Source organism: Phragmites australis, chromosome 13 (genome assembly GCF_958298935.1).
Source record: "Phragmites australis chromosome 13, lpPhrAust1.1, whole genome shotgun sequence".
NCBI classification, from domain to species: domain Eukaryota; kingdom Viridiplantae; phylum Streptophyta; class Magnoliopsida; order Poales; family Poaceae; genus Phragmites; species Phragmites australis.
In genome coordinates this window covers 30,947,994-30,969,999 of record NC_084933.1, presented here as the reverse complement: position 1 = coordinate 30,969,999, position 22,006 = coordinate 30,947,994, and the positions used below count along the sequence as shown (strand labels likewise).

The 22,006-nt window shown below is 49.6% G+C and overlaps 3 protein-coding genes across 3 annotated transcripts; all 3 read left to right on the top strand.

The window, feature by feature from the left end:
• The first annotated feature begins 3,809 nt into the window (after positions 1-3,809).
• LOC133888623 (endoglucanase 13-like) lies at positions 3,810-6,635 on the top strand. The gene is made up of 9 exons (XM_062328933.1): positions 3,810-4,045; positions 4,155-4,367; positions 4,469-4,669; positions 4,747-4,836; positions 4,924-5,088; positions 5,187-5,474; positions 5,597-5,933; positions 6,034-6,081; positions 6,191-6,635. The coding sequence occupies exons 1-9, from the start codon at positions 3,839-3,841 to the stop codon at positions 6,484-6,486; spliced, it is 1,845 nt and encodes a 614-aa protein (XP_062184917.1). The 5' UTR covers positions 3,810-3,838; the 3' UTR covers positions 6,487-6,635.
• A 4,802-nt stretch (positions 6,636-11,437) lies between these two features.
• On the top strand, positions 11,438-13,466 carry LOC133888552 (2-methylpropanoate--CoA ligase CCL4-like). Its single transcript, XM_062328834.1, has 2 exons — positions 11,438-11,726; positions 11,835-13,466. Exons 1-2 carry the CDS (start codon positions 11,529-11,531, stop codon positions 13,308-13,310), a joined length of 1,674 nt encoding a protein of 557 aa, XP_062184818.1. The 5' UTR covers positions 11,438-11,528; the 3' UTR covers positions 13,311-13,466.
• A 777-nt stretch (positions 13,467-14,243) lies between these two features.
• LOC133887831 (probable metal-nicotianamine transporter YSL10) lies at positions 14,244-20,366 on the top strand. Its single transcript, XM_062327816.1, is given in 6 exon segments — positions 14,244-14,592; positions 17,968-18,137; positions 18,139-18,305; positions 18,442-18,576; positions 18,661-18,850; positions 18,928-20,366. Coding segments are annotated over 6 exon segments (2,139 nt in total). The 3' UTR covers positions 20,056-20,366.
• The last annotated feature ends 1,640 nt before the right edge of the window (positions 20,367-22,006 follow it).

The following is a 22,006-nucleotide window of genomic DNA, read 5'->3' as shown; positions in this document are numbered from 1 at the left end:
GCGATGGGGAAGGAAGAAGTATATAAGTCTCCTTCTCTATAGCCATTCCTCTTGCGTTTGTCACTGGCGGTGGCCCTATCACTTTGACTATGATCGATAAGTTAGGAACGGCGTGCCTCCAATTTGTAGCTAGCTGTAGGCCAGGCCATGGTAGTTTGTCAAACAGGAATATGAGTGGCAATGGAGGCGTGTGAAGGAGGAGACGAAGCTTGTCGGTGGTGTGGAAGAAGAAATGTGGAAGGGGAGGAAGAGAGAAGGGTGCTCACTATTTACTTATAACTTCTCAAGTATATGTTGTATTTGAGGGTTTGAGACATGGTATCGAGACTAGAATCTAGCGTGCACATACAAAGATAATCTAATGACTATGGGAATCGACTTATGGTTAACAAAACCAAGCAACTTATGGATAGCAATAGTTCTTAAGTTGCATAATGCACAACACTTGCAAATTGATCGAGCATATCCACAAAAAGTGCGTGTGTATATATATACTAGTCGACTTTACTGAGTTCGTTTCCATTAACCGTAGATCGAGCTTATCTACGGTTCGACCTTTCACGTTAAGAAATGGCTCAACACGATCGTCCGCATCAGGACGGCCATTCGCATATCACAGCGAGTTCGATCGAAATGTCACTGAAGGATTGAGACCAGTGACTGTACAGGTGAATAGACGGCATAATAAATTTTTTATAAAATTGATGATCTTTTTCTATTTAAATATCTAACATATCTCTACAAATAATTACAATAAAACGCAACATAAATACACAGTAAACAAACTACATCTACCTAAAAATTCCAAAAACTCCGAAGAAAAAGAAAAAACAAACTAGAAGATTTAACAAAAGTTGAATCTCATGGTTAGATTACACACAAAACTTAAATCTTAAGAAAAGATCACTCAAGAATCAAGAGATGAACACTAGATAAAGAAGATATCCAAGATGATAGTCTAAAGGCAAGAGAATTCAAGACTCTATCACATATGTATGTGTATGTGAATTTTATGCTTTTACCATCAAGAAGAACAACCTCCCAATATATTAAAATTTCAGCTAAAAAGAAAAACGAAAATCAACATCAAAGAGAAAAAACTTACATACAAGGCAAATGAACTAACAGAGAGAAACTAGAAAAAAAATAAATTCAAACATATAAAATAAAATAAACTTTATTACTCAAAAAGATCAGTCCTATTTTAGAGAGATTAAAAAGATTTTTCTCTAAAAACTCTCACATATTACATAGACTAAGCACTCATCATCATCTCCTCTAAAGCCCTAACACGGTGCTCTCACATGCGTGGCATAAGGGACTCAAATGGTTGGTTCATTCTCTCTCACAGCACTAAAAATACTCTGGTGCTCACTTCACCGTAACACCGGACTATCCGATGTGATAAAAAAATCATACACCGGATGTCCTGGTGAGGTATAATTTTACGGACTCTGAATCAGTCTGTTTCAATTCAAAATATAGTTAGTCATAAATAAGATCACACACACAAGTTCATGCAAATCAAAATCATTTCAAATCCAACGTTATCAATGACTCATCATATGCAAACTAAGTCACATTTCAATTTGATTTCTCAATCTCCCCCTTGATGAGTGCATCGGCAACCCTCAAAACATAAAGATTTGGGTTTGAATAATTGAAGCACGTCCAAGTGATCAAACTCGAGAAAAAACAATAACCATATCACTTAGCATAAGAAATATTGCAAAAGGCCAAAGAGAGGCAAAGACAAACAAAAACCTCAAAAGAGCAAGAAAAACTCAAAAACAAATGCACCCCTTGATAAATGCATATTTTTCATTTTTCTTGAGGTTTGTTGTAAATATTCTCATTTCTCTTCCTTTGAATTATATTTACGCATATTCTTATCTTTGTGCATATCCTTTCCCCTTTTGACAATGCAAATATCAAGGATAAAATATTATGAATATATAATCCTAAATAAACTTTTATAATATATCACAAAAGTATTTGCAAGAGTTAGAAATATCAAAGTACTTCGGAAGGTAGAACGCAGAGCTCATAATCATATAGAGACTCAAAAAGATATAGTGACGTAAGAATATGAAGCTTGATAAGTTAAATCCGAAGAATTGATTAGCACATTTAATTTTAGATAGCTGAATCATTTTCAAAGTGACCACCATATAAGCATTCACTCGTACTGAGATAATACAAGTATTAAAAACTAGCCAATTGCAACATCAAATTAGGCAAATAAGTGTTTCATGACAATAGACTTTGCAAACACTCACATATAAAATTAAAACTTAGATTGATCAAGTGATTAAAAAGAATTAAATAGGTAGGCAGAAGTGCAAAGTATAGACCCTTTTGTTCGTCATCGGGTTGAACCTACTCGAAGAAACAACACACCCGATTAATTTCTGGGTACTCTTTTACCTGATCGGATCATATCTGGCCCATGGTTTCGGTATGGATCGTATCCAATGAAGAATACCTCACCACGACTCGGATCCTTGGAGCGGGGCTCGTCAGTTGCTAGGGATTCGAACAAGGGTAGCCCAAAATAAATTAACAGCACTTACCAGAACTCGAAAACACGCTCCCATACCTAGAGCGCCAAATATTGAGGGTTAATCCCTGACAATAATTTCAGGGTGTATCGGACGACGGGTGCGTGATCTGCATTTTGGGTGTGTGCGTGTGTTGCTCAAGAACACTAGAGATATCCATGTTCAAGCCCCCTTTGGGTAATAGTCCTACATCATATGTCTTTTTCTTCTTCACTTTCTCAAAAAATATCCCCCTTTATATTTCAGATGAGTAGGAGTCTTACATATGGGCCCAAACAAAAGACTCGTGCCTACCTAGATGATCAATATAGAATATCATTATAGAATACACATGCGTCGTGCCTGCCCTAGAGCACTGCAATGTCTGTCTCATCCATCGACCGCCTTCCCGCTTGTCGCACCTAGTTCGTCTGGCCTGGCCTGTCCCACCGCTGGTTTCCCACGCGCGCCTGTCACACCCCATGTTGCGCCTGCGAGCCCGTCCCACAACAATTAATGTTATGGGACGGGACGCAGTAACCCTGCGCCGGCTATGCCGTCTTCACCGGAGTGAACCGTTTGCGGAAGAAAAAACGACATAAATAACGGTATTAAATAAGGTTTGACTGGCCAGACGAGTACCTGTCTCGCGATCAGCAAGGACTGGTCACGGGAAATCCCCTGAAGATTAGGGTTGTGATCGTGCTGGCGCTAACTGGTCGTGCGGTGGGCTAGGACCAGAGAAATAAAAATGATACTGCAGAAACTAACCGTTACAGGTCATCCTGGCGAGCGACCCCTATATTTTTTACATCGACATAAGCTCATATCAATCAAAATCATTTAAATCCAACATTTTCAATAACACATTACATGTAAATCAATGCATATTTAAACTTGATTTCTCAATCACACAAACATTGCCCCTCGCTAATGGCATGCTACAGCCGACACTACAAATTGGTGGCTGACAAACCCGCCAGGAAATTCTCAGCCCTCCATTTATAAATTTCCTATTATATTGTGCATTTTCTGCTACATGACTTGCAACCATTTTCCATTGATGTGCATATTCCCCGAGACGTGCATGGCTCAAACTCAGGCAGGCTCCCGCCTAGCGCCACCCCCCCCCCCCCCCCCGGCCCTCTCCCTCCCGACGTGCCAGGCACCACACGTACGTGCGTCTACCATGTCGCGGCCGCCCACTCCTTTCCATGGAGACATTATAAAACTCGTCCACCGTAACGGGCTCTCCAGCCACCGCAGACGACGACGAAAGCGTTACCTGAGGTCGAGCCATGGCGCGGTTGATGATCAAGACGTCGGCCACCTTGCTGGTAGCCACATTCCTCCTCCTCACGGCGGCCGAGGCGTCGTTCGACTACGCCGGCGCCTTCGACAAGTGCTTGCAGTTCTTCGAGGCGCAGCGGTCGGGCAAGCTCCCTGCCGACCACGGCGTCAAGTGGCGCGGCGACTCCGCCCTCACTGACGGCTTCTCCCAGGGGGTACGCCCGATTCTCTCGCCGGCCCGATCGAGTATTGCTTCCCTTCAAGAATGTGTGGATCCCGTTTCGACGCACGTACAGATCGCAAAACATTCTGGTGTATGCGCAGGTGGATTTGGTTGGCGGGTACTACGACTCGGGCGACCACGTGAAGTTCGGGTTCCCCATGGCGTACGCGGTGACGATGCTGTCCTGGGGGGTGCTCGAGTTCGAGAAGGAGATGGTCGCCGCCAACAACCTCCGCCGCGCCCTCGACGCCATCCGCTGGGGCACCAACTACTTCATCAAGGCCCACACCGAGCCCAACGGCCTCTGGGTCCAGGCAAGCTCCTCTGGCCACTTCATTAGGCCCAACCACACGTACATTTAGCTCAAGAATCACGGCCCCGCATTGCAAAGCTCAACGTCCGTTGTCCTCTGCAGGTGGGTGACGGCGACAGCGACCACCTGTGCTGGGAGCGCGCGGAGGACATGACGACGCCGAGGACGGCGTTCAAGATCGACAGGAACCACCCGGGGTCCGAGGTCGCCGGTGAGACGGCGGCCGCGCTTGCCGCGGCTGCCAAGGCCTTCAAGCCGTACGACTCCATGTACTCTGACCTCCTCCTCCTTCACGCCAAGCAGGTACCTGGACACACATGCGATGCGGCAGTTTTGGAACTCTGAACATTCCACTGAAAACATCTTTTTGTGTTTGACAGCTCTTCACATTCGCCGACACGTTCAGAGGCAGATACGATGACTCCCTGCAGAGCGCCAAGAAGTTCTATCCTTCTGCTTCTGGTTACCAGGTAACAAACAGTGGAATCAAACAATTATTACAGTCATGTGACCATCGATCGATTTGGGGTGATAACGATTTACAATTGATTGAGCAGGACGAGCTGCTCTGGTCGGCGGCGTGGCTGTACGAGGCGACCGGCGACGAGGGCTACCTCCAGTACGTCTCCCAGAACGCCGAGGCTTTCGGCGGAACCGGCTGGGCCGTCCTCGAGTTCTCCTGGGACAACAAGTACGCCGGACTCCAGGTCCTCCTCTCCAAGGTACGTACGATCTATTTCACGGCGGGCCAGTGACCGTACCTTCACTTTGCACGACCACTCCGGCCAGCCAAACCAACAAGTTCATGGGCGTGCACCAGGTGCTCTTCGAGGGCGGCAGCGCCGGCTACGCCGACACGCTGAAGCAGTACCAGGCCAAGGCCGAGTTCTTCCTCTGCGCCTGCCTCCAGAAGAACAACGGCCACAACATCCAGATGACACCGGGTGGTCTCCTGTACGTGGACGACTGGAACAACATGCAGTACGTGAGCTCCTCCACCTTCCTCCTCACCGTCTACGCCGACTACCTCGCCGTGTCGCACGGCACGCTCAAGTGCCCCGACGGCGAGGTCAAGCCCGCCGAAATCCTCAAGTTCGCCAAGTCCCAGGTACGTACAGGCAGTCAATTTCGGCCGTTGAATTGCTAGCCCAATGGACCGCCGTTGCACAAGTGCCACGCCGTTTCGTCAGAACTAGTTTCTGAACCCGTGCAATGCACGTCCGTGTCCAGGTGGACTACATCCTGGGCAAGAACCCCAAGGGCATGAGCTACATGGTGGGCTACGGCAGCTACTTCCCGACGCACGTGCACCACCGCGGCGCGTCCATCCCCTCCATCTATGACATGAAGTCGACGGTCGGGTGCATGGACGGCTTCGACAAGTACTACAACAGCAAGGGCAACGACCCGAACGTCCTCCACGGCGCCATCGTCGGCGGCCCTGACGGCAACGACGGCTTCGTCGACGACCGCTGCAACTACCAGCACGCCGAGCCCACCCTCGCCGGGAACGCGCCCATCTGTGGCGTCTTCGCCCGCCTCGCCTCCGAACCAACCGACACCTCCGGTACGTTACACCATAATCCTTTTTTCAGAATTCAGACACGAATTTGTGACATCGTTCAGTCGCTGAGCAACGAGCTCCATGTTCATCGTCGTAATTGCAGATAACACCCCGGCTTACTCACCGCCGCATGACTCCTCGCCATCAAAGGGTAAGGACTGATAATTAATTATTTACAAGTGCGACGATCAAATGAGCATCTCCATCTTCCAACCGATCACATGAGTCACAACTTCACACCATGTTTGTTTCTGTGCCAGGCTCTCCATTGGAGTTCGTGCACACGGTGACCAACTCATGGAAGACGACCGGCGTGGAGTACTACCGTCACGTGGTGACGGCCAAGAACACGTGCGGCCACCCCATCACGTACCTGAAGCTGCATGTCAAGGAGCTGTCCGGCCCCATCTACGGCCTGACAAGCACACACGAGAAGGACATGTACGAGTTCCCCTCATGGCTCACGACGCTCGGCGCCGGCGAGCAGCTCACCATCGTGTACATCCAGGGCGGCCCCGCGGCCAAGATCTCCGTCGTCAGCTACAAGACCGCCTGAGAACGATACAAGCTGCCTCTGCCTGCCGGCGTTTTGCTTTGCACGTCCAATTTTTTTTTCTCCATTTGTACGATCTGTTTCTCTTATCTGTATGTGTGTATTTGTGTGCCTGTGAAAATGAGCAGCTAGAACAATGTGAGATGCGTTCAGTTCTGTGTTTCCGTAACACGCCGGGACGTCATAAACCCGAAACCCTACCAAACTAATCTACGGACGTACCAAATAAGAAAAAATAAATAACACCTCATTTGAAATTAGAGAGTAACCATCAATCACACATAAGAGACATATAATAGTTTATAGAACATCACACTAGCAACATATAAACTCTAGCAAGCAAGGAACAAGCTTCGATCAAGATGATATGCTTAAGGGTGTATATCGTACATCTTCTCAGATAACATAATGGATTGTACTGGTACGGTCGCGGCCATAAAACAACGATATAAGTTCCAATACAGAATGCTATGCTTATGATATACTTCATACATAGCCAATAGCAAAACTTATGAGACATACATAATATAATAAATGAACAACTTCAAAGCGACAAGTCCCATCTATTTCACTTCTTAAGTAAAAATTGAAGTAAACTTTAGAAAATAAATGTTAACACATACTGCATAATCGGATGGTATGATTTTCAACATAGGTATATATGTCATGCTTTGCATTCGAGGAATATAAACAACTGCAAAAGAGAAGACATATCTCATTTTCTTTACCTCATAAACCAGAAAAACATCAATTCTTTAGAAGGTAAAAAGTAAATCACATGCTCACATTTAATTTAATAAATTGTTAGTAAGTGCGGTAATTAAAAGATTAAGGTAACCAAATAACAGGTTAAAGTATAGTTATTCGTTACATTCACTTGCATTCACCGACGATAAAGACGACAATAGCTGCGACCTGAAACGACACCATCTAAATAAACACACAATTAACACAAAGACGTCACAACAACAAAGTAAAAGAAGGCGCATGCTTCTACGCTCAAAACCCCGCAATCCTGACAACTGAAGGTTAAAAAAGACATCTACTAACTAGCTCGCTAGACGTCGAGTAAGAAACTCCTCTAGCTCGGTCAAAAACCGAAGAACAAGACACAACACATGGCTAAACCTTGTCGGACACCAACATCAAAAAGCCTAAAATGCCTAACCTGCTTACCAAAAATAATAACGCCATCACCATCGGAAAACCTACGACGCGAACTACAACTTCCAATATAATCATACACTCACATCCGACACCGGAAATACCTCAAATTAAAATGACGCGCTACTCGCTAACTGGACCAACAACACACTCAACCGACGATGAGGACACCCCAAAACAACTACCTACGAGCATCTAAGGATTACGAAAAAATCACCTTTGGAGCGAAAAAAAAAATCGGCGAAGAAACTGACGAACTCACGGAAGACCACCTTTCTCTCTTCTTTCTTCTTATTTCTTCCTCTTTTTTCCTTTTTTCCTTCCCTTATCTTCTCCCTTCTCCCTTCACTGGACGGCCGACCCCTCCTCACAGCCCCCTCGAGCCTCCTCTCCCCATGGCCCCTTAGACCCCCTGTGCCACCGGCTGGCGACGCTCTAGCCGGCGATCAGTGGCCAGGCGCACAATGACGGGGCCGAGACGACGGGAGGTGGAGGCAACGGCTAGAGGCATAGCAATGGCGAGGCAGTGATGAGGATGGCAGCCTCGGCCAGGTGGCTAGGGGCAGCGGCAGGCGGATGGGGGCGATGTGCAGGTGGGATCCGGTGGGAGTCGATTCCATCAAACCTTTTTTTTCTTTTTATTCAACGATCTTAATTCATCGGTCTCATCACAGTCCCACGGTCTCACCGAGTGCCTAAATACGACGTCAGATAGCAAAACGAAATCGTCTCAAATCTCGACAAGATCTACGCATATGCGATCTCCAATCGTCCATATGAACAACGATTCAAAAAGCTAAAATTCGTACTCCTCGTGGGTCTTACGGTCACAACAGAAATTCACATTTTCTTTTCTTCGGGTATTACAGTTTCAACACATGGTTGTTTTTTAAAAATGTTTTTGGAGAGACAACAAGACGCGCATGGTCTACAATGAGCCTCAAATGCAAAGTAAAGCTCACATTTTGGAATGGCGCCGTTCTGAGCTTTTGTGTGTAGTTCTTTTTTTTTTGTTGGTCCTTTCTTTGCCTATATATGTAGTCGTAGAAACAGAAAAAAAAAATCAGGCGATGCGATCTGTTAAGCAGGTCTTGATCGTGGCTCCATCACTCTCCACGTGGCTTGAGTGCACAATGACTAGATACCTATATATCTGACAGCAGCCGTTTTATACTTAGACAGGGAGAGATCGAGACTCAAGCCTGATAAATATAAATGTATACTTTCTCATATATTATTATTTAAAACTTAAATCTATGATATATTATTATATCTCATATGTCAGTGACTAAAGTAGTTTTATACATTATAGACACATAATGACACGTTAGGGATTTATGAGTTTTATTGGCGGCATATAAGTAATTGCTCCAAATATAAAGACCATGAAAATGTATAATTTCTCACATGTCACTGTTTAAAGCTTAAATCTCTGAATATTATTATATCTCACACGTCAGTGACTAAAGTAGTTCCATACGTTATAGACACATAATAATATATCGAGTATTTGTGAGTTTTATTGGTGGTATATAAGTAATTACTCCAAATATAAAGACCAGGAAAAGTTTTCGACATTTAAAACAAAATGTGAGGGAGAAAGAAAAGTCTCGCCAATAGTCATCAATTGATTGAGAACGCGTTTGTAGTGCGGTGATAGCCTCGTAGTTGTGCACCCCACCTACCTGAGTTTGATCCCTGGGATTGGATCTAGTGTCTCAATGGGGTTTCCCCATATATTCTTTTAGACAACCTTAAACGTATGTAGATCATAATAAGAGGGCGGCGTGTCCATCATTTGCAGAGATTAAAGTTTTGTGAATCTCTTTAGCAGATATATATGTATAAATTGTAGATCTAATATATGCTTTAGTATGCATTTTAACGTACGTTGAGATATACAACTTTTGCCTGGTGTTGGGGCTTAAAAAATAGTAGTCAACTGATTGATCCTTTCAAATCTCACCTTTGACGGCGGGGCACACCGCGCACGTACTGAATTGTCTCAGTCGACAAGCTAGTGGGGATACTCTGTTCAAGCAGAGGCAAACTGCCTGTTGCACCTATATTCATCTCTGTCTGCCTTTAACTAGCAAGCTGCCTTACTACCCTTGTTAACAACTCCAACAGATTCTCGGAGGTCTCTCAATCTTCTGAAAAACTCAGATTAAAACGAGATCAGGCAGTTCTGTGCTGCTTGTGCCATCGTGAACTCTTGATGCTACTTGATTGTCTGGTAGGGAAAAGCTGAAGGTTTAACCAGAAGCTGAAGAGAGCTTGTTGTGATCCATACTCGGTGCCCCTCCAAGACCAGTCAGACTCAGACAGGTTCACGCGCAGGAAGATGAACCACACGCTTGGTCAGTCTTCGGCGTCTGAACTGCAGAGACCGACGTCGTGCGCCCTTGACCCTGAAAGTGGAGGTAAGATAAGTCTCCTGCACTTGCAAGTTGCAACAAGCCAGCTTGCCTGATTAACGCCATGATATGCTGACTTTAACCATATTTTTTTTCCTTCACCACCTCTGTGCAGATTTGTTATGGTCGAAGAAGAAGATATTACATACATGAGGTGAGAAAAGGAGCAAAAAACTAGTGGCAAGTATGACTGTGTGAGTAGTCAGTAGTGTCTTCCAACACGGAAGTCTGAAAGCAACACAAAAGAAATGAAGATATGGTTGCTCCGTGGTTGGTCCTGATCTTATTAGGTGGGTCTGATCTTTTGGAGTATAAATAGTTAACTACTACCAGTAGATGAATGCTAAATCATGAGCGAGAGATGGCGTATGTGCTCGTCCTCCTGATGTTCCGTGTCATTCACCTCGTGCGAGAACGAAAACACGAGGAAAAAATCGAAGCTTTTGTGTCTTATCTTTTCTTCCGAGGGCAAGGAGAGTGTTCCGTAGCAGAGTGACGCAGCTCCAGGTCATAACGTGTTAGACATTGGATGGAGCAAAGCCAATCGAGGGAACTGGTGATCAGATTAGGTATCTGACTATCAGTCAGCTGTTGTTATCCTATAGCTACCTGTGCTTGCTCTGACTGAACCAGCCTCAGAAAATTCAGAGACGAGACAAAATGGCACGCATTTCTAAATCTCCCTTGAACTCCTGTCTGAAATGCAATCCGGCGTGCGCAATAACTAATCTCTTCCATCTCCCCTCCTCACCTCACTCAGACTAGCCCTAAAAGATTCTTTTCGATGGTCAATTTTTCGTTGTGAAGGGATTTTTATTTTATTCAGCGTTTTAACAGTTTTTCTTTACGGTTTTCATCACGACGGAATTCCTATGATCATTCACTTCAGGGCGGGATTTTCTCTCATTTCCCTTCGCGATTCCCCTCGAAGTAAAGTTATTGGAGATGAGAGAAAATAAAGTGAATGAGAACGGAGAAGGGAATCGGAAAGGGAACGAAATAAAAGTAATATAATTGGAGATGATCTAATATCTATTTATCTCTTATTTATCTTATTTATTATATAATTATTTTCATCTATACAATTAATAAATGAACAGTCTCAATATTCCATATGTATGAAAGGGCTAATGGAATTTTCATGTTCGTCCCTGCAATCCGGAATCTATAACATATATTATCGCTCCAAAATTTGGAGCGCTCTCATGGGTTCAGGCACTGTAGCTATGTAGCAGTAGATCCACGTATGTGTATACTCTTTGTGCTCGCACTGGATCGTGACCGCCGGTTTCCCATCGAATTGCAGGAGCAGGACAACGCGCCTCAGCCTAACACGTGGCTTTAGATACCGTCGCCGCCTCTGCCCCTCGCGGGCCTCGCCTACAGTCTCCTCCCTATCCACACTGGAGTCGTTACGTTCACACTAGACAAGGCAAGGCGCGCTCTTCCGGCGACCGACCCGGCATGGACAGCCTCAGCGCGAATCCGGCGAACTCGAGCCCGCTCACGCCGCTCGGATTCCTGGAGCGTGCGGCCACCGTGTACGGCGACTGCCCCTCCGTCGTCTACCACGACACCGTCTTCACCTGGTCCCAGACCTTCCGCCGATGCCTCCGCCTCTCCTCCGCGCTCGTCTCCCTCGGCATCTCCCGCCGCGACATCGTAAGCCACCCGTTTCCTCCGTCGATTCCGCAGGCGTCTCTTGTTTATGCACGTACTCGCTCCGCGTGCGCGAAACTAATCTGGCGATTGATCGAATTGGATTGCTAGGTGTCCGCGCTCTTGCCCAACGTGCCGGCCATGTACGAGATGCACTTTGGCGTGCCCATGAGCGGCGCCGTGCTTAACACCATCAACACGCGCCTCGACGCGCGCACGGTCGCCGTCCTGCTCCGCCACTCCGGCTCCAAGCTCGTCTTCGCGGACCCAGCGTCGCTTCCGCTCATCCGCGACGCGCTCCAGCTGCTCCCTCCAGGGCACCCGGCGCCGCGCGTCATCCCCGTCGAGGATCCCCACGAGAAGGAGTTCCCGGCTGCCCCTGCCGAGACCTTGACGTACGAGAGGCTTCTAGAGAAGGGTGACCCGGAGTTCGCGTGGGTGCGGCCGGCGAGCGAGTGGGACCCGATGATACTGAACTACACCTCCGGTACGACGTCGGCGCCCAAGGGCGTGGTGCACTGCCACCGCGGGATCTTCTTAGTCACCGTTGATTCGCTTGTGGATTGGGCGGTGCCGCCGCAGCCGACGTACCTGTGGACGCTGCCTATGTTCCACGCCAACGGCTGGAGCTTCCCGTGGGGGATGGCTGTGGTGGGCGGCACTAACGTCTGCCTCCGCCGCGTCGACGCCGCCGAGGTGTACGCCACGATCGCGCTCTGCGGGGTCAATCACCTCTGTGGCGCGCCCGTCGTGCTCAACATGCTGGCCAACGCCCCCGAGGGCGTACGCCAGCCGCCCCCAGGAAAGGTGCGCATCCTCACGGCCGGCGCGCCGCCGCCGGCAGCTGTGCTGGACCGCACGGAGGCCATTGGCTTCGAGGTCAGCCACGGGTACGGGCTCACCGAGACTGCAGGCCTTGTGGTGTCGTGCGCGTGGAAGGGGGAATGGAACAAGCTCCCCGCGTTGGAGCGCGCACGGCTCAAGGCGAGGCAGGGCGTGCGCACCCCGGGCATGGCCGAAGTCGACGTCATCGACGGCGAAACCGGCCGCAGCGTGCCCCGCGACGGCTCCACGATGGGCGAGATCGTGCTCCGCGGCGGGTGCATCATGCTTGGCTACCTGAACGACGTGAAGGCGACCAAGGCGGCGATACGCGACAACGGGTGGTTCTACACGGGGGACGTCGGCGTCATGCACCCGGATGGGTACCTGGAGATCCGCGACCGGTCCAAGGACGTGATCATCAGCGGCGGGGAGAACATCAGCAGCGTGGAGGTCGAGTCCGTGCTCTACGGGCACCCGGCGGTGAACGAGGCGGCGGTGGTGGCGCGGCCGGACGAGTTCTGGGGCGAGACGCCGTGCGCGTTCGTGAGCCTCAAGGATGGCGCGGCGGGCGCGGTGACCGCGGCCGACGTCATCGCGTGGAGCCGGGAGCGCATGCCGCGCTACATGGTGCCAAAGACAGTCGTGTTCCGCGCCGAGCTGCCCAAGACCTCCACCGGCAAGATCCAGAAGTACGTGCTCCGGAACCTCGCCAAGGAGATGGGGCCCACCCGCAAGGGCGCCAGTAGCAGCAGCAAGATGTAGGGTTGTCTTCTTGCTTGGCATCGACATGACGACATGTGCTCTGCTCGGTCTGTCGCAGGCTTGCAGCATGGCAGTGGCATGTATTATCGTGAGATCAGCAAACCAGCAAAAGATTGTATTTTGTGGCATGATAATTTATGTCCTCCTCAGTCCTCCCACCCCTCTTGATCCATGGATGCCTTCTATGGCAACATTCTCTGAACACAAAAGTTCAGGTGGCCCAAGGCCACCGTCGAATCCTAAGAAAATTCGGTAAATTAATCACGAGGTTAAATAGATGGAGAGGGCTATTGATCGAACGGGTACCCGCTAGAAACGATTCCTCTAAATTATCATCGTGTAGTTGTTGATTTTCACTGAGCAATTGGCCCTCTCTTGACTTTGGCTCACTCCCCGCTGCTGCGCTGACGAAGGAGACAAGGGTGCATACACGATCGCCCAAAATGCAACGAAGGAGACAAGGGTGCATAACGGCCACCCAAAATGCAACGAAGGAGAGCACATTTGGCGGCTTCTTCTCCTGCTTGTTCCGGGTGTCGTTGGCGCCGAGACCAACACCGCCGTTGATCCCAACCAGGAGCAGGTAAGCCATAAGAGCTTCGTCCCCGATCTTTGCGGCCGGAAGTGCATGGCAGCGAGACAGTGGCCGAGAGAACCGGATCCCGGTGAACTCTTTCTGTGACCTGCGTACCCCCGGCATAGTCTACTGCCCAATTGACCCCACACGTCGGTCGCTCGCAGGGAACTGGAGACGACCACGCGACCCATAGCCATGCGGGGCGCAGTGCTCTAAGCCCCCACAAACACGCGCCCGCGCCCGGCCAGCCGCACATACGTCCAGCTACTACAACAAGGCACGGGAGGGGGAGCCGAACGGTTGATCGGAAAGAATCGTCACGAACAACTGACACGCGCGCGCGGGGATCGGAGGCCATGGCGAGGAGGAGAAGAGAGGAGGACGAGGACGAGGCGGCGGAGTCGGTGGAGCGGGTGTTCGAGGGGCGGGTGGTGCCGGGGTGGCGGGAGCAGGTGACGGCGCGGGCGCTGGCGGTGAGCGCGCTCCTGGGCGCCATGTTCAGCGTCATCGTCATGAAGCTCAACCTCACCACGGGGATCATCCCCTCGCTCAACGTCTCCGCGGGGCTCCTCGGCTTCTTCTTCCTCACGTCATGGACCAAGCTGCTCGACAAGGCCGGCGTCGCGCGCGTCCGGCCCTTCACCCGGCAGGAGAACACCGTCGTGCAGACGTGCGTCGTCGCGTGCTCCGGCATCGCATTCAGCGGTACGCAAGTACACACCAGGCCATTGCCGATCGATTTCTATGGCGTTATTTTGTGCTTGCAGACGCGCTCCATCCATGGATCATTGCATGGTTGCAGAACTACTTCGCATCCTTTCGGTTGGAAACATGCCACTTGCGATGGCCCTGCGTTCTATTTCTCGTACCCGAGAGGCGCTAACCTACACTCGGCCTTAGTGGATTTCATCGTGGCCTGTGGGCCGTAGGCGTGTGCGAAGAACTTTTTCTACTAATATGCTGGAGGACTACACATTATTGTATTAAGAAGTAAAATAATATTGTTTGAATACAAACATAATGCATGGTGCTGCACACCCCCGCTAGTAGGCAGAGAGCTGCCACGAAGCGTAACAGACTACTCTAGATCAAACGATCTAAGTGACGCACGCCAGGCGTGGCCCAAAGCTCGTGTCCGCCTTGATCCGCTTGAGAAGCTACAACACTGTTGAGGAACAAAAATCAAAAAGTCTGACATTAAGTTCCTTCCAAAGATGTCATGCCACAAGCATGATAAGTGTGTTGGTGCCTTTTCGCTTGGCATCCGGCTGTAGTGAGACAATGTGTTCCCACTAGCCCTACAGGGAAGCCTCTTGGATGAACGCACAAGCACAACAAGCCCACGAAAGAGATTCCCACCTGATCGACTTTGAGTAGAGCACTGAACCATCCCACTGTATCTAGCTCTTGATCCCAAAGCCAGCAAATGGAGTGGGCCTCCAACCCATGCCTTCAACTTCTATCCTCCGTCCATATATGCCACCGCGACGCTAATAGATGAAGAATTTGACTTTCAGTAGCGCCCAGGTCTTCCAAATCCGATCCACTCCCTGGAAGTGAACACCGCCTTGATGAAGCATCTTGTAGGCCGAGTGTGCTGTGTATTTCCCGTCCGTCGTCCAACGCCACACATAAATATCATCTCTTTGTTCCTCCAACTAGATCACTGAGAGCCGATCCCAAACCCTGACATACTCCGTGAGAGCTTGAACAGATAGAGCCTCAGTAATGTCCCATATCCACTGTTGGCCATGCAACGCTTGTGCGATTGTCCGAGTGCGTATGGTACATCGTCCAATCATCACCCAGAGTGTAGGCGTCAATGACTTGATCAAGTGCCCGTCAAGCCAAGCATCCGATTAGAAATACCACGATCATCGTTGCCAATCTGCACATAGACAGAGACATCAAACATCGCTTGTACCTCAGGCTTAACCTGCAGCTACAATGCTGACCAAGTTTTGTCTCGATCTATTTTCTGCAGCCATAGTCAGCGGAGGTGCAAACCTGCAAGCTTAAGGTCAGGAACGTCGAGCCCGCCTAGCTTCGTCGGCCTACAGATAGCGCCTCACACCACAACACATTTCCCCCGCACTAACGAGTCATGCCTCGTCTAAAGAAATTTGTGGCGAATTGCGTCAATTTCCTCGATTACCCACGTATGCGGTTTATCCACCATGAGGGTGTAGATTGGCATGGATGAAAGGACATATTTTACGAGGGTTAGGCGACTGCTCTTCTACATCAAAGGCCTCTTCCATGGTGGCAACTTGGTGGTGACACTCTCCACGAGCGGGCGTAGCTACGATTTCGGAAGTGCCTTGGTGGAAAATGGGAGTCCCAAATACTTGATCCGGAATTGCACGATCTAACACGTAAGGTTGGTTTGTATTGCTTGCAATGCCTTCTCGCACCCAAAGATCAGAGTGATGGAACACTTATCCAGGTTCGTAATGAGGCCTAAGGCGGCTCTGAAGATGTTCAATATGCTCATGATCACCGGGCTTCTTGGAGCTTCGATGAGGCGAATAAGATCATGCCATCAACGTACATGCTACACTGATGCTTGATCGCCGGATGACCAATTGGTTGGAGAAGCCCATCAACGCTCGCCTTGGCAAAGAGCTGGTTAAGAACATCCATCACCAAGATGAATAGCATGGGAGACAACAGGTCTCCTTGCCACAGGCCACGTCGGTGTCGAATGGCTTGCCCCGGTTGGCCATTGAGCAGCACTCGTGTCGACGATGTTGAAAGTAGGATCACAATCCAATTACTCCAATGCCCGAAACCCCAAGCTTGCAAAACCTCCAACACAAAACGCCTAAGTGACCGTGTCAAATGCATTGGAGATGTCCAGCTTGAGCAGCAACTTGGGTATTTTCCACTTCTTGACCAACTTTGCTGATCGTTGAACGTACTTGAAGTTGTCTTGAATTGATCGGCCCTGAATAAATGTGCTTTGATTGAAGTGTATGAGCTCACCAAGGCACGGTGCGAGGTGGTTCGCCAGCATCTTCAAGACCAACTTGGGGAAGTTGTGTATCAAACTAACAGGCCGATAATTGGGCAATAGGGATTGCAGAACACCGTTCAAGTAGTGTAGGTGCCGTGCCAAGAATGCATTGATCGCCTTGATCACATCACCCATGATCACCGGCCATGCAGATTGGTAGAACGCACTGATGTATCCATCAGGCCCTGGTGCCTTGTCCGATGGTAGTTCACAAATCACACCCCATACTTCATCTTCGGTAAACGGCTCCTCTAGGCTGAAAAGGTCGCACGGCGAGATCCCCAACGAGTCCAAGTTGATTGTTGTCGTTCTATCCACCTCCTCGCCAAGCAGCTTTTCATAGTAGCTTTGAAGAACTTGCGCTTTCTTCTCTTGGCTATAGACCGTGTGATCCCCGTCCCGTAGACTGGTGATATAGCTCTTGCGTCGCCAGTAGTTGGCGTGCAGGTGGAAGAAGCGGGTATTAGCATCATCCTCTCTCAGTTGGCGTGCAGGTGTGAAGAATTGGGAGGAGCTTTTCAAATTTTTATTTTTTAAATAAAAATTGCAAATATATGAGCCTATTTTGAAAAATTGCAAATTTATACGATAAGAGTCTTGTTTTGCATTTTTTTTAAACAGGTGCATATATTTGCAATTTTTTATTTAAAAACTATAAAATTAAAAAAAGTTCGGAGCTCCTTCGTTCTCTTCTCATAGTAGGCCCAGTTTTGTTTGGTCGTTCCGCTGTGCCATTTTTTGCTCCGATTGAGTACTAGTATTATATAGGTCCGTCCATTCAAAGCTAGATTTCATGAATTTTCCACGTCCATTGAACATGCCAACAAAGACACGAGCCAAAAAAAATAAGAAAAAGATAAAGTCCAGCAAAAAAAAATGTAAACCAATGGAGTTCTAGACTTCCTTTTTTAGTGGAGCGTAACAATCAGTGAATTGGCGGAGTGCTACCGTCGCGTTACACAAGCAGTACCGTATCCCTATGTAGTGGCATTAGCTTGCAGCTTGCTCTGTTTGGCGTCATGATCTTAACACTTCAATCAGTTGCTGATCAATCCATGTCACAGGCGGATTTGGGAGTTACATGTTCGCAATGAGCGACACGATCAGCGACCAGTCGGGGGAAACCCGGGACGAGCACAACATCAAGAACCCCAGCCTGGGATGGATGATTGGATTCCTCTTCATCGTCAGCTTCCTCGGACTCTTCTCGGTTGTCCCTCTCAGGAAGGTACATACATACTGCACATCATCAATGAAGACATGGTTTGGAACATGATGATGTTGATGATGTCCACTGTTTTCAGATAATGATCATCGATTACAAGCTTATCTACCCGAGTGGCACCGCAACTGCCCACCTCATCAACAGCTTCCACACTCCTCAGGGCGCCAAGCTTGCCAAGTACTGTACATCGACTGCTCTCTGACATAGAGGCCATAAAATCATATATACATCTCTCTGTCCTTTCGATATATATATATCTACCAGTGTCTGTCCTGAAACGAACGTATCTGAAGTTCTGAACTGATTCCTGCAGAAGGCAGGTCAAGACACTGGGGAAATTCTTTGTCGCGAGCTTCACCTGGGGCTTCTTCCAGTGGTTCTACACCGGCGGCGAAGGCTGCGGCTTCATGTCCTTCCCGACGATGGGCCTCGAGGCCTACAGACAAAAGTAGTAGCTAGCTTGCAGCACTGCCAAACCATGCATGCATGCCGCACAAGCGATTGTTCACGTCTCACAACTGCACTCTTGCAGGTTCTTCTTCGACTTCTCAGCGACGTACGTCGGAGTCGGGATGATCTGTCCTTACCTCGTCAACATCTCCGTGCTCCTGGGAGGCGTCGTCTCGTGGGGCATCATGTGGCCTCTCATCGAGCAGAAGAAGGGCGACTGGTACTCCGCCGACCTTAAACCCAGCAGCCTCCGTGGCATCGTCGGCTACCGGGTACGTACGCGCCGCGTTGATCATTGTTGGAGTAAGAATCGGCAACGAATGATCGAGTGTTTTGTGATGTGATGCAGGTGTTCATCTCCATTGCACTGATCCTGGGCGACGGCCTGTACAACTTCTTGAAGGTTATGACCAAAACGGTCTCCGCGCTCGTGGCGCAAGTGCGCGGGATGATGTCGGAGCCGACGCTGCCAATCTCGGGCGGCAGCGGCGGCAACACCACCGTCCCGACGCCGGAGGAAACGTTCGACGACAGGCGCCGCACGGAGCTGTTCCTTAGGGACCAGATCCCGAACACGCTGGCGCTCGGCGCGTACGTGGTCATCGCCGTAATCTCCATCGCCACCGTCCCGCGTATATTCCACCAGCTCAAGTGGTACCACGTGGCGGTGTCGTACGTGATCGCGCCCGTGCTGGCCTTCTGCAACGCGTATGGGTGCGGCCTCACGGACTGGTCCCTCGCCACGACGTACGGCAAGCTAGCCATCTTCACGGTGGGGGCGTGGGCTGGCGCGTCCGACGGCGGCATCATCGCGGGGCTGGCCGCATGCGGCGTGATGATCGGCATCGTGTCCACGGCGTCGGACCTGACCCAGGACTTCAAGACCGGTTACATGACGCTGGCGTCGCCGCGGTCCATGTTCGTGAGCCAGGTGATCGGCACCGCCATGGGCTGCGTCATCGCGCCGTCGGTGTTCTGGCTCTTCTACAACGCCTTCCACGACATCGGCATGCCAGGGTCCGAGTACCCGTCGCCCAACGCTCTGGTGTACCGCAACATGGCCATCCTCGGCGTGCAGGGGCTCGGCTCCCTGCCCCGGCACTGCCTCGACCTCTGCATCGCCTTCTTCGTCGCCGCCATCGCCATCAACCTTGCACGAGACCTCGCCGGACCCAAGGCCGCAGCGTACATCCCGCTGCCGATGGCCATGGCGATCCCGTTCTACCTCGGCCCCTACTTCGGCATTGACATGTGCATCGGGAGCCTGGTGCGCTTCGTGTGGGACAGGCTGGACCCCGCCAGGGCGAAGGCGTTCGCGCCCCCCGTGGCGTCCGGGCTCATCTGCGGCGACGGGATATGGACGCTGCCGCAGTCGGTGCTGGCCCTCGCCGGCGTCAAGCCGCCCATCTGCATGAAGTTCCTGTCACGTAGCACCAACGCGAAGGTGGACGCGTTCCTGCGCACGCTCTCGTCCTAGCGAGAGACCGATCGAGCTGACACAGCAACATCAACACGTTGCGCTGGCTACAAACGTAGGGGCTCGTGTCTTGTTCCCTTTTGGAATCAGATGCTTTCGATGTGTCATACACACTACTGCATAAATAGCTACTACTCAATTTGGGTCGGTGAACTCTGAGCTTCTCAACTGTGCGTGAAGTGCCCTTTTTGTAGGAGAAATTACCTTTTGAGCTGCACACTCGCATGAATGGATCGGTGGTTGTTGCCACTCCCATTGTTCCTTCGTTCTTGCATGTAACTTGAGTAGTAGCCAGTAGTATGTAGCTTAGGTTCATGTGTGTAGCTTGGTAGGAATGAGAAGGATAATACAGCGAGGAATATCTCATATGCCCTGTGGGAGATCTGGTTGGTCCCCTCCGTGGCAGGAAGGGTCTGGATCTGCACAGCCCAGTGTGGGTCAGCCCAGGCCTCTCCGCCCATCATTGCGAATCATGTGATCCATATAACTCGCTCATCCCAAATAACCCGACGCCCTCGTCGCCAAGTTGCCGGTGCAGGCTCTTGCACTCGCAGCCGCCGGCCTGCATGCAGAATTGCAGATCAGCAGGTGAGGAGTAGATGCCAACCTCCATCACAAAGTTCACAGCAACGACTGAAGCTACACTCGTCCGAAATGCAGTTTCGCTTTGTCCTCGGGAAGCGCGGGAAATTCCCTCGCTTTCAGAGCAGGTCCGGTACTGGTCAGGTTGTTGCATCGCAGGGCTTGCACTCGTGGTGTGCAGTGCAGCAGCCGCGCAGGGAAGGCAAAATCAATCGCAGATGGGCGTGATTTCATGGTTTGTTGGGGGTATCACATGGCTTTGTGTGGGGATTATTTTAGCCTCTTGGATGCGCCAACCTTTTGCTGCTTTTCTCTCCCAGATCCCTTTTCTGAACAAGCGTGATTCCCACCTGCAGTGGACAGCAGAGCAGAAACGCCATGCACCCCCACTGCCCTGGCGGCTCTTTTTCCAGGGCAGGAAGGAGCCATGCATCAATGCATGGCTGCTGCATGCGTTAACTGTAATGCTGGCGCAGCGGAGGAGTAACTGACTGATGAGAGCAAACACCACAGGCAAAGGCTGAGTTTTTTTGTTGGAAATTTTAGTTTCCGGTTGTGTGTTCTTCTGAACGGACAAGTACGGGATGTCAGGTTCAGATTACGGCAAACACAGATCTAGTGGAGTTGTGGGTGGCGAGTTTTGAATTTTGAACATGGCAATTGTAAGGCACAGACGCTGAATTGTGCTCTGGAAACATGAACTGTGTTTGTGCTCTGAAAACCTTCAGAACGTGTCAGGTCTGAATTCTCATCGAATTGCCTGTGAGACGAAATCTGAAGATTGCTTCAGTGAAACAACATCTGAAGATTGCTTCAGCCAAAGCAAACCTTCTGAGGCCAATTGTTATCTGAATTCTTCACGTGGGACGTCGTTTCAGCAATTCCCCACAACATTTGCTCCATCAAAACTCCTGGACTTGTCTTGTATGCTGAATTCTTTGAATCCAGCAAATTTACCTAAATTTCTTTTTGTAGAATTCAGCTCATCAATTCCAAACACAAGTGCATTTGTGCAACATCCGAACCAACAAAAACGAAGAAATGCAAGATCTAGAAAAGGCAAAATCCCAAGCAAAGAAATCTGCACCGAATTGCGTCTGGGAAATCATGTGAGAAGGCGAAATTCTGAAGGCAAGAACCATCCCATACCTGAATTCAACAAAATTAAAGCCTCAGCATAATTCCCATAGCTTCTATTGAACCACAGAAGACAATTAGCACTACAATTCTCCTCCCCACACGAGAGAAATCATGTGTGCAAGAAGCACTTGATGGCTCAAGAATTCATATGCCCAGCGAATTCTCACTGAATTACCCACCAGAGATCCACGGAACACCAAAATTCAGAACGAGAACACGTAATTCTCTC